Raw genomic sequence first — 15,094 nt, 5'->3', positions numbered from 1 at the left:
ATATATCTGCTATCTTTAAAGAATGTTTTTCTTGTGGAAATAATTCTTGATTTTCCTCTCGTTATTTATTTCATTTTTTCTCTTTATTTTTGCTGTCTTTGAAGAATATTTTTCCTGTAGAAGCAATTCTTGATTTTCCTCGTTATTTATTTCACTTTTTCTCTTTATATCTGCTGTCTTTAAACAATGTTTTCCTTATGGAAACAATTCTTGATCTTTCTCTTTATATATTTAATTTTTCTACTTTATCCTTGCCGTCTTTAAACAATCTTTCCCTTACGAAAATAATTATCCTCTTTATTTATTTAATTTTTTCCCTTTATTCTTGCCGTCTTTAAGTAATGTTTTCCTTGTGGAAATAATTCTTTATTTTCCCCTTTATATATTTAATTCTTCCTCGTTATCGCTGCTGTCTTCGAACCCTTTGCGGCTGTTTATCAAGATTCATGATTGCGGTTTGCGATATCCGTGACGTCCTTGTTATTTGGCTAAGAACTTTTACTCGCTTCGGGAAACAGCTGTTCCCGTCGTCTCTTACGCAAAACATATTTACCCCGGAGCGATGGCCGCGATCATTCTCACTTTCGAAAGCGGCCACGTACGGAAAGGAGCACACGAATATCAGCGTGCACACGCGGCTCTCCTCGATTCTCTCTCTCTCTCTCTCTCTCTCTTTCTCTCTCTCTCTCTCTTTCTCTCTCTCTCTCTCTCTCTCTCTCTCTCTCTCTTCGCCAGCGCGAGAGGACTTCAAGCGAAGTCATTGCTCCCTGCGGGGAAAAGGAGGCGAGCCGCCTAATTAGCATTCGAAGTGAGCTCTTGTCGCGCCTTCGGTTGCCCCACGCATCGCCAATGGTGAACGAGTGGCTGTCCGACTGCTCGACGGACTTCCCATTGATCATGGGGCCTCGTGGAATCTTCATCACACGATTCTATATTTCGCGGTCGTTGCGACTTCGTTAAACCGCAGACCTTGCCACAAAGTCAGCACTTTCTGCGAATGTTTTCGATGAGTTGTAAATAGAGTCAGCAACTGTAGCAACTGAATTTCAGATTTCTAAATTAACCGCGGTTTTTTTAATCATGCAGGATATCATTTTTATTTCGATACGTTCATGTTGCACGATTTTGAGCTCACTAAAAATTTAAGAATCGCTTCTAGCACTGCACAGGTTTTGGAAAACTCAATTTCATTGAAGATGCGACTAATCTGGTCTAAATCATTAATAAGTAAATAAATAATGCGCATTCGTTTCTTATTTATTGTAAAAAATATTTACAAGTGCTTGGAGAGGTAAGCGAATTCAAGATTTGATAGCTACAGAATGAATATTCTTAATAAAATAATATTTGCTTGGCTACAAAGATTACCGGCTGGAAAGAATTTATAATTCATCGCCGGTTTCAATCCCCTCGATGTTTAACGCTTCATGAATATTCATCCGACGCGAACATTTTATCCGAGAAGTTGATAAATTATTTATAAACGCCTTTCGGATCATTGAATAAATCATACCGGGTTTCAGGTATCGGAGTCGCATTAACCTTGATGGATTTAATCTTGCATGCCTCCATCGAGATTGCTTCTCACACGTGTCCCAAAAATGTACAGGTATCGCTGCACGCCTCCGCACTTGTTTCTTGACGAGCTTTTAATTAGAAGCATCTTTGTAATTACTATACTGCGGATTTATATGCATTTATAAGACAAATGTATAGGCGAAACACAAAACATCGGAGAGACCATGAGATTTTAAGAATGCTGTTACATTATTTTCAACCTATTAAAAATTATATTAAAAAAGAAGAAGAGCTCTTTATTTTGTTGAAATTAATATAGACAATTCTTATTTCGCGTAAAAATCCAGCAGTATAGTTATTACAAATGACGATCACCAAAAATTATTCGCACAATAAATTTTTCGATTTTCCATAAATCGTCGACATTCGAACTGTTATAATTTCGTTAAAACGAATCGCAGAACAACGAGCCTGGACTCATTTTCAAGCTTGAAGCCTGTACTTTCATAATCCGTAACACGTCTTTTTCGAACATACTTCGAGGCGATGCAACAGGTGGAAAACTGAAGACACAGATTTACTCGCAAACCTTACGCATTCGAACCTGCGTAAAATCATTGGAAAATTATTCCTACGGACGAATCTGTCATAGATTTAAAGATTGAAGCTTCCTCTTTACAACGACTCCACAAAACTCAGTGCACGATTTTTCCCAGCCGATCCATGGAACAGGAACGAGGGACACGTTCCAGCGTACCTTCTACTCCTACAAAGTAGACAGTACAGCTATCGCTTAAAGCTCAATAAAGCGGCCGAAAAAAAATCCTACATCGAAGTTCAAGTAGCTATTTTAAAGAGGAAGCATCAATCTTCAAATTAACGTTGGGCTCAATTACGAAAAAAATTCTCCGGTGTACTTAGAGCCGTTTCTATCCGTCACATAGTCAGAACGAGCATGAACGCAGTTTCGCACCTGTTACATTATATAGAAACAAGTTACAAAAAAAACGAAAAATGTCTGACAAAAGTAGAAAGTTCAAGCTTCAAAACAAGTATAGAATTATTGCGATACGATTATTAATTCTTCCGAAATACCAACGGTACGAAGATCGACGATGAAAAATGTGCGATTTTCGCGAGGAATCCTCGATTTCGCGTGGATTTCGGGTCCGAGAGAGATTGTAGCCTGAAGGTCTCCGGACGCCGAAACGTGGCGAGGCTCCACGTTGCCGGGCCGTTACGCCGAAGCTATCCGGTTACACGTAATCGTATCCCCGACAGCTCTGTGCAACGACGACGCGAACGGAAACGTCCCGCTGGGCAAGTCCTGCAACCGTTACTGGCAATGTCAAGGCGGCTACCCGCGGCTGCAAAGGTGCCCCGCGATGCTGGTGTTCGACCGAAGGTCGTTGAGGTGCGTGGTCCCGCCCACGGAGGACTGCGACGTGCCGACGACACCGCCGAACCTCGACGGCGACCTTCCGGAAGGTCGGAACGAGCAGGAACCGGAAGAGGAGAACCTGCCGCCCGGCGTGCCGCCCCTGCCGGCAGGCGCGCTCCCGATTCCCCTTCGACCTCGTCCCAGAAACTAACGAGTCCTCCGGGCACAGGTAGCAATAGCTCGGAAGCAGCGCGATCGAGAATCGATTCGATTCAGAACTGAGTGCAGAATCGGATCGCCGCCGGGCTCCGACGGCGGCGTCTCGTCGATCGAGAGAGGATTGTTAAGTAGACTGCGGATATTTTATGCATTCGTGAGAAAAAGCGAGAGTGCGCGATTTGAAACGGTGAAAGGGTTGAGATAAGTGGAAAACATCGGTACACTAGTCTCAGCCAATTAAAATTATGGAAGAAGGAATGATACATCTGTACGTCTTGCAACTGATGCAAGACGTTTTTCATTTTGCATAAAGATCCGCAGTCTATCGATAAGCATAATCAACGCGTTTCGCAAAACCGTCTAGAATTTCACAGCAGCCACCGTTACCCTGACGCTTCGACTGCCGCGGTAACTGCTTCGACAATCTCGACGATTTTTCGCTGACAAGGAACAGTTATTCGATCGGTGACAAGATCGCACGGATCTGTATAGATAGATCGAAAGAACGTGTCACGGAGATCACAAAAGTGTAAATTCGAAGCTGTAAATTCAAAATTTGTAAATTTGTAAATTTGTATATTCAAAGACCTCGAGAGGTCAACGAAGGAGGAAGAAGAAGCGAGGGAGAGAGAATGATAAACCGTCTGTTCAAAAGTAATTGTCTCTTTACGTGAAATTTGATTATAGGAAATTATAGTAGGTTATAATTAGGCTGCGGAACTTTATGCAAAGTCAAAGTATTCTGCATCGTTTTTAAGAAACAGAAGCCAAATGGAAATTTCTTTTCTTCTTCAATCATTTGAATATATCAAATAATTTGAATATATTTGAATATATATATATATATATATTTGATATATCAACATTTTCGAATTCTTTAGATTCTTTTTCTGTTTTATACTTCGCTCTCTCGTTTTTATCATATGTGCATAAAATCCGTAGTCTAGTGATAATATATTAATAAATGACGATGAATAATAATTAGCAGGGATTAGCGATAATAAATAGATAATATTAAATGAAAGTCAACAATAATCAGCATCCCCAATTTTCCTTCCTTCTTCGTTGATCTCTCAAGGTCATTCCAGACCTTGATCGTCCTTTTAATTGACATATTCGTGATCTTCGTAATACACATGTACTTTCGATCTGCATAAAAAAATCGGTGCGATTTTGTCGTCAGTTAAATAGTGCTCCTTGTAAGCTAAAGTACTTCATCGGAACTATTTCAATCCTAAAGTTACAATCCGAATCGAGTCAGGAAGATAGAATGGATTAGTTAAAAAAGAAAAAAAGAATGTTCAAATCTCAGCTAATTATTTCGGCAGTCGAGGTGCTAACGTAAAATTTCTCTGCGAGATCCGAGGGATTTTCCAGTGATCGAACTTCAGGCTAACGTAGAGGGGAAAGGGTATAGCCGCGCAAGGGGGTGAAAAGAGCCCTTAACGAATTATATCTCCGACGCGCCGTTCGATAAAAACTCGACAAAAAAACTTGTGCAAAATTCCAACCCGGTATCTTGATCGGGTAGAGGGTAGTTTCTAGGTGAAATCGAATAATCGGTTTTTGGCCCGATTTCTCTAATTAATAATCTTGTAAAAATTCGGAGAAAAATCTGAAACCAGCGAAACAGCAAATGCATAATCCACAATTCGTTCGACATTCTTAAATCGAAAATTCTGCTCGGAAAAATCGTGGAAATGCATGTTTTCAGATTTTTCACATCGGTGGCGTGTCACGGTCGAAAAGAATAAAAACTGATGTCTTTGACATTTCTCCGCGAGAAGCTAACCTAACCCCGAAGTCTTTTCATCGATTCCGTAAGAATATCAGGCACTGTTGAACGACGAACAATTAATAATTGGTGCGAGCAGAGCGAAACGCGCTGAACCGAGTACTTTTCTTAAACGTGTATCGCAATAACGCTTCGTTCTAGCATGTTCATAGTCGAAGGATTTATTAATCTTGGTACGTTCTCCCCACCCTCCCCCTTTTTGGTACGATTGTTTCTTCCCGTATTCTCTCCGGTCGAGCCCGTAGACCGTCTGCACGTAGGCTAAGAGGATCTAATCGTAAGGAACACGTTCTTCCACCCTTGTAGGTCGAAGTGTAAATACTACTCTATTTACCCATCCCCCCACCTCTCCCCGACCACCAACCCTCCCCCTTTTTTCACCTTGCCCTTCGCTCTTAATCGTAAGACTCTTTGCTATCGGAAACGTTCACGCATGTACGATTGTAGACTCGTTGAAAATAAAGTGTACGTTGTATATGTTTTTTTTTCGTACTGGTGTCCACATTTTATTCGGAACATGCTCGTCGTACAGATCATTTCGCCTCTTCGAAGAATTTCGCGTCCCCTCTCGGTGTGCAGTGCCTCAAAATTTGGAAGCTTTTTTTGGATCGAGCCGGTCGAAGGGAGAACTGTGCTGATGTTCCAGGTTTCAGCGATTTCTGTCTATGCCAAAGACGGGATTAGGTCGCGCCATCTTGTTACCAGGAGTTGCTTTAGATTATCGGCTGCGGAGACTTGTTGGAGACTTCCTGATGTCACTTTTCTATTTAAAGATTATTGGCACTGAAACAGAGACGATCGTGGGACGTGATTAATGCGAACGATCGGCTTATGGTTGCTTGAAACTATGTGGCTAAAAGATCGAGCGAGTACCAGTGAGGCAGTTCCTCGGGCTCCAAGCAGGACAGGCTGACGGAGTCGAAGAGTTTGCCGTCGCCGCAGGTGAGCAAACGAGGATGACCATCCACGCAGGTGATCAATCTTCCGCAATCACCGGGCACTGGGAATCTAATGGAGAAAAATACTTGAAATACTTGTGAACAAATCTGTACGTTCGTTTGATCGATTATTCAATGATCGCGGGAGATCTGCGAGCGCGTTCGTTCCGCCGTGATGAAATCCAAGATGAAGATTCTTACGCGCCATTTTTAGAATAATCTTAGCGTTGAGTAATCTGTTAGCAGTTTAACGATTAACGTTTGAACTCTCGCGTGTGAATAACTTCGAATCGATCGTTAAACTCTTACGTGTAGAATCGTTTTATCTTTGCGGGTATTTGTGGCTTTTGGAATGCAAGATGGCGGCGATAATACAGGCAACATTTTTAGAATAATTTTACCGGCGAATAAACCTTTCGTTGCACGGAACTCGGAGAATGTTCTTTCGAATTTTTCTTCGTTAATTATTTTTAGTTCACGCGATCGTTTCTACGTGCTAATTGTCGCCGACGGTCGTCGAAATCAAAATGGCGGCGAGACTTTGAGAAATATAAGATTCACGGGGCTGCTGAAAGATTCTTGCGACATGAACTTCGACCGAATAATGCAAAATTAACGCGAATAGAATCATACAAAATGAACCTAAACCGAATAATACAGAATGAACTTAAACCGAATATATCGAAATGAAATTTCCACGAATCCTGCGAACAAAATTTCTACAGATCTTGCAAATGAAACTTCTGCGAATCTTACGAATCAAATTTCCATAAATCTCGCAAACTTAACTTTCACGAATCTTACAACTGAAATAATCTCTCGAAGAGCACGTAATCAATGAAAGATGCGACGACACGCGCAAGCTTAGGTGATCGCAACAACGTCCGGACGGAGTTGCCAGAGTAATAAAAATCGGAGACAATGCGATTGTCGAGCACGGAGAGACGAGCGTCCTTAAAACATGTGTCGCCTCGCAGCGGGCGCGCGGTCCTCCAAGACGATTTTAGACCGGTTTTTAATTTGCGCGCCGGGCGAACGTAAATCGCCGGATATTTAAGGACTCCTGCTCGTTTTGGTAACCGTACCGCGCGATATTTCCGAGCGGCGCGGCTCTTTCACCGTGCTCCGCAGTTTATCGAGAAAGCCTCTCCGTCGACTTTCACACGTGTACGCCTTTTTGCCGGGCGAGCAAGAAGCCGGCGATAAAAAGCCACGATCTGTGGCCGATCCCGTGCATTCCTAAATAAACTCGCAAACAACTCTTTTCCGTTTCTTGAGAAACGAAAAAAGAAGCGTAATCGGAAGACAGTCGGGACGTTGGTAAATAAAGATTACCGTGCGGAATCTTTAGGAAGCATCGTTGCCTCGGAAGCCGTTTCGAGTTAATGAGAAATTATGTTTCCTTGTTGGTTGTGTTAAGACTGGGTTTACGGAACGCGTCAGAATGACGTGTACTTTCGTTTTTAAATTGTCCGAATTGTCGCAATTTATTCATTTGACGTATTAGTGGGTTAGAATCGTAGCCAGTCACATTTCCGAAAATTTTTACTTATTTTTAAGAAAGTATAATTTATGCCTGCCAAAATGTTTCAAAAAGGCAAGTGAAATAAGTCAATTTGGAGTTAAGTTAATTTATAGTAATTTCATCATTTACGTTAACGATTTTAATCGGTATACGATACACATGTTAATAGGCAATAATATTTCTTGTTCCTTATTATGATTCCAACCCACTCGTATATTATGAAAAAAGTCATTAGAAAAAGCTGTAATGTTATTTTTACGAAATACGTCTTTTGCTTATTATTTTAGTGAAGCAATGCTGCTCTTTTTGCTTCGTAAACCTAGCATTAGTAACAAATGTAATAACTGGACCGTGGATTTGTATGCACGTAAAATACGCAAAAAATATACGCTACATTATCCTCATGAAATATGCAAGTATACACGAAAACTATGCGTTCACAAATATAAAAGTATGCGTTTATGAAAGGAAAATGTGCGGAGATATTCACACCACAGATTCATCTGGCTAGTGTAATAGATATTTAATAATTAATAATAATAATAATTAATGATAATAATAATAATTGTTAAATATTTAATATAATAGATATTTAACAATTTCAATTTAAGTAACAATTCGCGTTGCATACGCTGCGCACACGTTTCCCGACTAAAATATGCAAAACGAATGCGACATGCAAAATCGTAATGACGTATCGATTCATGCATTTCCATAAAACTCGACAGTCTAGCAATAAACTTATCAACGATCGCAATGCAAGCATAATATTAGCATTTGCCTACGTTGAAATCATAATAAACGTACGAAGAGACTAAGATATTTATTAGCAGATATTTATGCAATATGAAACCGTTCTGTGTCGATTCCAAGAATCGGCAGCTGAATCAAAACATATTTTCCCTTCCAATAACTTTCATAAGCAAAAAAAGCAGTATAAATAGTTCATCTAAATAATGTACATCGCGAGTGCAGTTGTCACAAGCGCATCGATTAGGCCAACAATTAATGCTCTGTTTTCTAGAACTGTGAACTTCGGGTCGAAAGAAAAATTTCAGCAGTTTCGCTGAAAGTCGTCGAGCGATTTCAGAATGTTTCTAGAAGTATAGTGCGTGGATTAGCGTACGTACCTAGGATAGGGCCAGTATTTGGCAGCGGCGCTGTGCGACGGCACTTTGTGGGGGCATTTGAAGCCGACGATTTCCTCCGGGTTGCAGTAGGGCAACAGTTGATCCGGCCAGACGCATGTGTGACTCTTCTCCTCGTATACTAATCCAGCGTCGCACGGGGTTTCCTTAGGAATCCCGTGGACGCACTTGATGTACGTGTTGCTGCACGCGTCGCTGGCCGGGTACATGCCGAATTGGTACTCGCAGCCGGGACTGCTCAGAGGAGTAACTAAAAACCAGTCCGCGGAATGTTACACGCGCGTTTCGGAGAAAGCTGAGATATGCTAATAGCGATGAGATATGCTAACGAGGGAGGCTATGTTTCTGCCAATCGGCCGCAGAAATGGGGCTGTTTGCAGTAAATTCTCCCTAATTGACGCTCGGATTGTATACGAAAATGGACAAGTTGGGAAGAGGAGATACGATTATTCGACTCTAGCGGCACGTTTTCATAGTTACCGATCGCCAACAACTATAAAAACGTGTCGCAAGTTGTTCATTGTTGTGCACAATCTTAGCGTCAATTAGGAAGAGTTTACTGTATATTGGAAAATATGATCGTAAAATGGAGGATGATGGAAACGAATTAGTAGACAGTGTTTTGAGCAGAATTGCAATTGGCAATTACTTAATTGGTAATTAATTATTATTACGAAGTGATTCACTTGTATTATCTTATTACATCTGATTTTTTTCTGTATTTTTATATTTCTTTATATTTCTTTTCCTTTCCTTTTTTTGTAATTTTATAACTAATGCGTAACTTCCCGTATATATGCAATAAATAAATAAATAAATAATACAATTACGTTTTCAGATTTCCATTCAATTAAATTACAATGTAATTCGTAATTGCAATTGAATTACAATTATAAAATACTGAGTAATTAGATTACAATGTAATTTGTAATTGCAATTTGAGTACAGTTACAAAATACTAAGTAATTACATTACAATGTAATTCGTAATTGCAATTACAAAATACAAAGTAATTAGATTACGATGTAATTCGTAATTCGTCGTTTTGACAGATGCTGTAAATCTCGTGTGTGAATGAACATTCACTGGACAACGTCACAATTGCTTGAAAAAAGAATAAAGAGATCGAGCACTTTTCATTGCGCAACCAGGAAGCCAGCCTTGAAAGAATGAAACGAATGAGACAACAATTGTCACTGATACTCGTTATCGAATGTGAACGCGACGTTGCTGCTGTAAAAATGCCTGTTTACCAGCGAAAGACAAATCCTCGGTCGCGTTTGTTGCGGCATTGCCGCGATTTATCGGGAACGCAACGCGATACTTACGGTCAGCCTTGCGATCGCCACACTTTACCGCCCAGTTATAGTTGCAGTGCTGGTACACGGATCCGTGGCCGTCAAAAAGCAGTCCGTTCTCGCAGTACTCGAGGGTCAGGGTGCCGTTCGTGCAGAGGAAATAGGCGTTGCAGCTCTCCGGATGCGGATAAGCATGGATGCCCCATGGATCTGGGCACGGCGGTGCTCCCAGAAGCGTTGCTGCCTCGGCTGTGAATCAAGTTCACCGAAACAATCGGACGTTGATCAGTAAATCACGAATTTTTATTGGCTCGCAGTAAATGATGAGACGAGGAGACCGATAACGATCGCATCACCCGCGCTTAGATTTTTGTAGTTATTTCTAAGAGTCGTGAACAAGCCTTATAAGAAACAATTTTAAATCGATTGAATTTGATCATGACAATTGGTAGCATCACGCTGTTACACAGTCAAAAATGAGTTTGGCACAAACACCCGACGCAGTCCGCCATAGCAGCTCGAATTATGTAAATTTATGTAAATGGAATTATTTATTATGAATAGTATTAATAGTTTAATAATAGTATAACTTGAAATTCGTTGTATAAATTATTGCATTTTATATTAGTTTAATTTATTGTATTTCACTCTATTCCATTTTATGTTATTTGATTTTCTTGTTTTATTTTATTTCACGGTGTGTTATGAATAAGAAGATGAACCGTTTGTAATCCGTAATAAAATCAATAAAGTTCATAACACTAGATCAACGCGTCGAAATGACGGATCACTAATTTTTTAATTTACGATTATTCGTATCGTAAAAATACATATATAAGTTATTTACTCAATTTATATGTTACGGCAAATGTTACAACAACACTTCTTAAAAATCAGAATAAATGTCTTATCGTTGCTTTTATAAACCGATATAAAACCGCTGTTTCTTGTGCTCTGTAAATCTAGTGTTAATAAGCTCGAGACAGCGGAACGCGACGAAAAAGCAACGTCCGCGGGTAAAGAGATCGACGACCGGAAGTCTCGTAGCTCCGCCATTTTATATTCCGCATGGCGGAGCGCGGACGCCGAGGGCACTGAAAAACCGAATCACTGTGCGTTCATGCATCATCGCGTCAACGCGAACGTTTCACGGCACGAGAAAATGTTTAAAGCGAAACGAAATGACAGAATAGTGGTCTTTAACAGAAATTCCGGCCACAATAGAAAGGACCTGGAGCAGAATAGAGGAGCAAGGAGAAAGGGAAGCCGATCTAGCGTGCTAATGAAAAGAGAAACTCGTGATCGTGGTATATTAATATGCACGTTTGTTCGCACGTAAATTGAGTTACAATTGTCGTTACAACACTGTAAACGTTCCGTCCAACACGATACCCTAAGACCGCAACATTTATACAAACTAATCTTACAAAAGTCAAGCGATTTTATCGAGTTCGAACGGGAAGAAAAATTCATTCTAGGCTGGTAAGTTTCTTCTGACAAAGTACAAGATCTACAGATTATTAATTATTGCTAACGCGCACGTTTTGCATTTTGCAGATTCGAATAATGCAGAAAGAATGCAGCAGATAGAAGAGATCGCAGCTCAGCATGCAATTGATTACAAAAGACGTTTCCAAGCAAGAATGTGTATCTGTTTATCGAGATTAGTAAGGTGCGAACAATTTAATCGTTAATTACGAAGATTGCTCGATAAATTCACGAGTGATGCAACTCGTGCAAGAGAACAGGAAGGAATCAAATACAGCGTATGTTCTAGGGTGCCAAGCAACACAGTCGAACAGATCTACGATCTACCGTGAATCGCGAGAGGATCCGGAAAGGAGCCGCGCATCGATCACTCGAAGAAGCAGCCGATCCGCGAGATAAACGAATCTGCGCAGCGAAACTATTAATACCGCAGCGAATAACCAGAGCTAACAAGTGAGAACAGTAGCACCTGGTGTCGTAAATAACCATCACCGGGGGCTAATTGAATCCTGGAACCACCCGGGCCGGCGATCCTGAAGGGATCCTGAAGAGGCAGAGGCCACGGAGGAACGGATCAATTACGAAGGACGAAGAAGACGGATAATAATAATAAATAATAAATAATAATAATAATAATAAATAACCATAATAATAATAATAAATAATAAATAATAATAATAAATAATAAATTATAATAATAAATTATAATAATAAATAATAATAATAAATAACCATCACCGGGGGCTAATTAAATCCTGGAACCATCCGGACCGGCGATCCTGAAGGGATCCTGAAGAGGCAGAGGCCACGAAGGAACGGATCAATTATGAAGGACGAAGAAGGCGGATGGCCGACTAATACAGTTTAATAGAAGAATAACTTAGGATCTCGGGATGAATAACTTAGTTTCGCTAGCACGTCGAGTGGCGGATATCAAATCCAGAAATGTCCACGAAATCAATAATTTCATTTAATTCATAGCTAAATTAATTCGTAGGAACTTTATCATTTATTTCACTTGTCTTTTTAACATTTTCGCACGTGTAGATTATGTTTGAAGACACAAGTCAACGTTTTCGAAAATGTCGCTTGCGCCGCTGTGTTGCTAATCCACTCGTTCAAACGAATTATTTGAATTAATTGTAATAATTGATTATAACCGAATTATCAGCGACTCTCATAAAATAATGAATGGAAGAGAAAAGTACTATAGAATGTAATTGCCGTCTTGCATCGTTTATTAGTACAGTTCTGTTTCCTGTGGTTCAACACTTTATCTGTTCTTTCAAAATCGAAGATCAACAGTTAAGAATCTCTTGAAAAATTGTTTAAAAACTACAAGTCCCTCATCTACAATCCATCAAATTATTTAGATTCGTGCAACGTGGCAAACTCTTTCAGAAACGTTATTTAAAAGAAGATGATTGAGCTTCTCATATCCGCAGTTCAGTCATTTAGAAGTATATCAATAGGGGCTTCCGGTAGTTAAATTGTTAATTTCATTTGTCGCAATTTCAATGATACCAAATGAAAAAATTTGTGACTCCTCAAAATGGCGTGTTCCGTCAAACCCAGCGTTAAGAGTTGGAATAGAAAGCGTTTCGAAAAACGATCGACCGAAGAACATTCGGCTCCCGTTTCCTGTCACCGATGCGAACGAATTCGACCGTATACGAAGATTCGCCGCGAATCTAAGAAGATCGACGTTGTAACACGAACTCGCGAGATGATGTACGGCGAAGGCGTAAACGTCGCACGGTCTCCGCCATTATATCATAGGTCGTGCCATACGTAACCATATGGCGCGGAAAGAGCCGACGGCGGGACCGTTGGTGAAAGCTATTGAAATTCTGCCACGTGGGTGTCGTAACGAGACGCTTAGACGAGACGAGCAGCACGAGAGAGAGATGACACGCCTGCGGGATGCAGTCCGGAGAACGGCGACGCGCGGCGACGCAGGATGCAGGACGCAGGACGCAGGATGCACACGATGCACCGAACGAGAGACGCGCGCGCCGTGGGGGTTCTTGATGCAGTCGCATCGGCACGGTTAATTCGTCGGCACCGGGGGCAAAAGGATCGACGGGACCGGGTGGTGGTGCGCCCATGGGCGGGAAAAAACTTACCGGAGGCCAGGAAAGCCACCAGGGCCAATAAGGTCGCGCTCCTCGGATAGCTCATAGTGCACGGGCTCGGGCTCTGGATCCGCCACGGGTCGACTCTGACTACTGACACTTTGTTATCGACCTCGGGACACAGAGCTTCTCTCCCTTCACTTGCTCGGTACAGTTGCTCGGCTCTCTTTCGCCGTACCCCACCAGCCTCGGTCCCAGCGACTTCATTCTGCACGCTCGATTCGTGCCCGCTCGGTCTCCGCGGCGAATAGACCCGAGCCGACCGCTCAGCTTTCTGCGAGACCACTTTTTCTTTCGACGCAGATCGGCTCCGATGCCCGCGATTCGTCGATTCCATGGGTTTGCGAACGACGAGATTTTTCGAAGATATAAACAGTTTTGATTACGCTAGAACCTCTTTTATTAGGTTTATTTTTGTAGTGTCTCGATGCTAAAACATACTATCATCGAACAATTTTGTTCTGGTTCTCTCTACTAGGCGAATAATGTATCTTAATAATATCAATAATTAGATACAATGATTAAAATATTGTAGAAATAGATGTTCGGATAAGGGAGTCTTTACTATTAGACTTACGTAATATATAGAGGAATAATTGAATGATAAAAAAGAAATGTTGTATCGAAAGCCAATGAAGTGGGGATAAATATTCTAAATAGGCGATTTTCCAAATCTATGGTACACAGCCGAAGAGTTTCTAATCAATTTTTTAATAGACCAATCTTTAAATTAGATTAAAAATGCCTGCAGTTATGTCACAGATACAGGAACTGAGGTCGTAATAAAATGCAATTATTTCTGCAACATTTTTAACGTAACATCTGTTTTCAATCGTTTAGCGATTTACGAAAATGTATGATACGCAGCCGAATATATATATTAATTATTCATTGAACCGATGACGTTTTTGTCAGATAAAAATCGTCTGCGTCGAAGGGTGACACAGAAATGTACATCTCGCATCGATCATTTTGGTACTCGACTCAGGTGTTTAATAATTCCGCAAAATGTACGAGTATCATCTGAAAGTTCGAAGGATTTTCCGGAACAGTATCGTTTCCTGAACACGATCCTTGAATACCTGAACACCCTCGCTTGTGCAACCCGGTGCACACGCAGAAGAGCCCACTATTCCTGACATTTTAGAAGCTGCGAGAAAATCCGTTGCCCCTAGGATCCAGGCGGATTACATAATAGATCGAAAAAGTCTGTTCCCGTGGTTAATCGCAGTAGACGATCGCTGGATCGGTTTGGCTCGTTTAATACCGAGGCAACGCAGATGATGCTCTTCGATTAGCCGAAGAACCGGTAAACGACGTTTTATAATAGCCAGAAGGATTTTCTTGCCGTTAACATTTCCACGCGTCTTTTCATATTTGCGGACGTGCGGAATTTCTAGCGGCGATTATTAAGATAAACGTCGTTTACATAATTGCTTGGATCATCGGAATTTGAATGGTAATTACAGGGGATTCGATAATCTGCTGTTAAACGCAGTTCGATAACGTCGAACGATCTCTTTGAACTTGTCTTCCTAGAATAATTCATGAATTAAATTATTTCCTGTTTTAAGTATTTATTTTTAATCTGTTTAGTATTGAGTATTTATTTTTAATTTATTTAGTATTAAATATTTGTTTCTAATCTA

General features: G+C 40.8%; 2 protein-coding genes and 1 long non-coding RNA gene across 4 annotated transcripts in view; 2 read left to right on the top strand and 1 right to left on the bottom strand.

Annotated features, from left to right (window-relative positions):
- Nucleotides 1-5,405, top strand: part of LOC117218689 (peritrophin-1) — a 23,904-nt gene extending 18,499 nt beyond the window's left edge. Inside the window, exon 3 of the mRNA XM_033467235.2 lies at nt 2,800-5,405. Within this exon, the coding sequence (XP_033323126.1) occupies nt 2,800-3,110 (311 nt within the window). The 3' untranslated portion in view covers nt 3,111-5,405. The remainder of the gene's footprint in view (nt 1-2,799) is intronic.
- Cpap3-d (cuticular protein analogous to peritrophins 3-D) lies at nt 5,393-13,628 on the bottom strand. Its single transcript, XM_033467237.2, has 5 exons — nt 13,437-13,628; nt 9,853-10,071; nt 8,507-8,774; nt 5,787-5,921; nt 5,393-5,696 (listed from the first exon to the last, which is right to left on the bottom strand). Exons 1-5 carry the CDS (start codon nt 13,489-13,491, stop codon nt 5,681-5,683), a joined length of 693 nt encoding a protein of 230 aa, XP_033323128.1. The 5' UTR covers nt 13,492-13,628; the 3' UTR covers nt 5,393-5,680.
- LOC117218693 (uncharacterized) lies at nt 10,066-15,094 on the top strand. Of its 2 annotated transcripts, XR_013035194.1 has the most exons (4): nt 10,066-10,359; nt 10,789-11,304; nt 11,380-11,494; nt 11,600-15,094. It is a non-coding gene; the product is annotated as an uncharacterized LOC117218693 (long non-coding RNA). The 2 variants fall into 2 exon arrangements; XR_013035192.1 differs by having other exon boundaries at nt 10,066-11,304.

The sequence above is a fragment of the Megalopta genalis genome, chromosome 1 (assembly GCF_051020955.1).
Source record: "Megalopta genalis isolate 19385.01 chromosome 1, iyMegGena1_principal, whole genome shotgun sequence".
Classification (NCBI taxonomy): Eukaryota; Metazoa; Arthropoda; class Insecta; order Hymenoptera; family Halictidae; genus Megalopta; species Megalopta genalis.
The sequence above is the reverse complement of the archived record's forward strand: the minus strand, read 5'-3'. Positions and strand labels throughout refer to the sequence as shown.

Excerpts from the sequence above, each read along its gene's own strand:
- Cpap3-d (XM_033467237.2), bottom strand. The coding sequence starts at position 13,491 with ATGAGCTATCCGAGGAGCGCGACCTTATTGGCCCTGGTGGCTTTCCTG. Across the intron at positions 10,072-13,436 it reads GGTGGCTTTCCTGGCCTCCG|CCGAGGCAGCAACGCTTCTG; the intron begins GTAAGTTTTTTC and ends CTTGATTCACAG. Across the intron at positions 5,922-8,506 it reads AAATACTGGCCCTATCCTAG|ATTCCCAGTGCCCGGTGATT; the intron begins GTACGTACGCTA and ends TTTCTCCATTAG.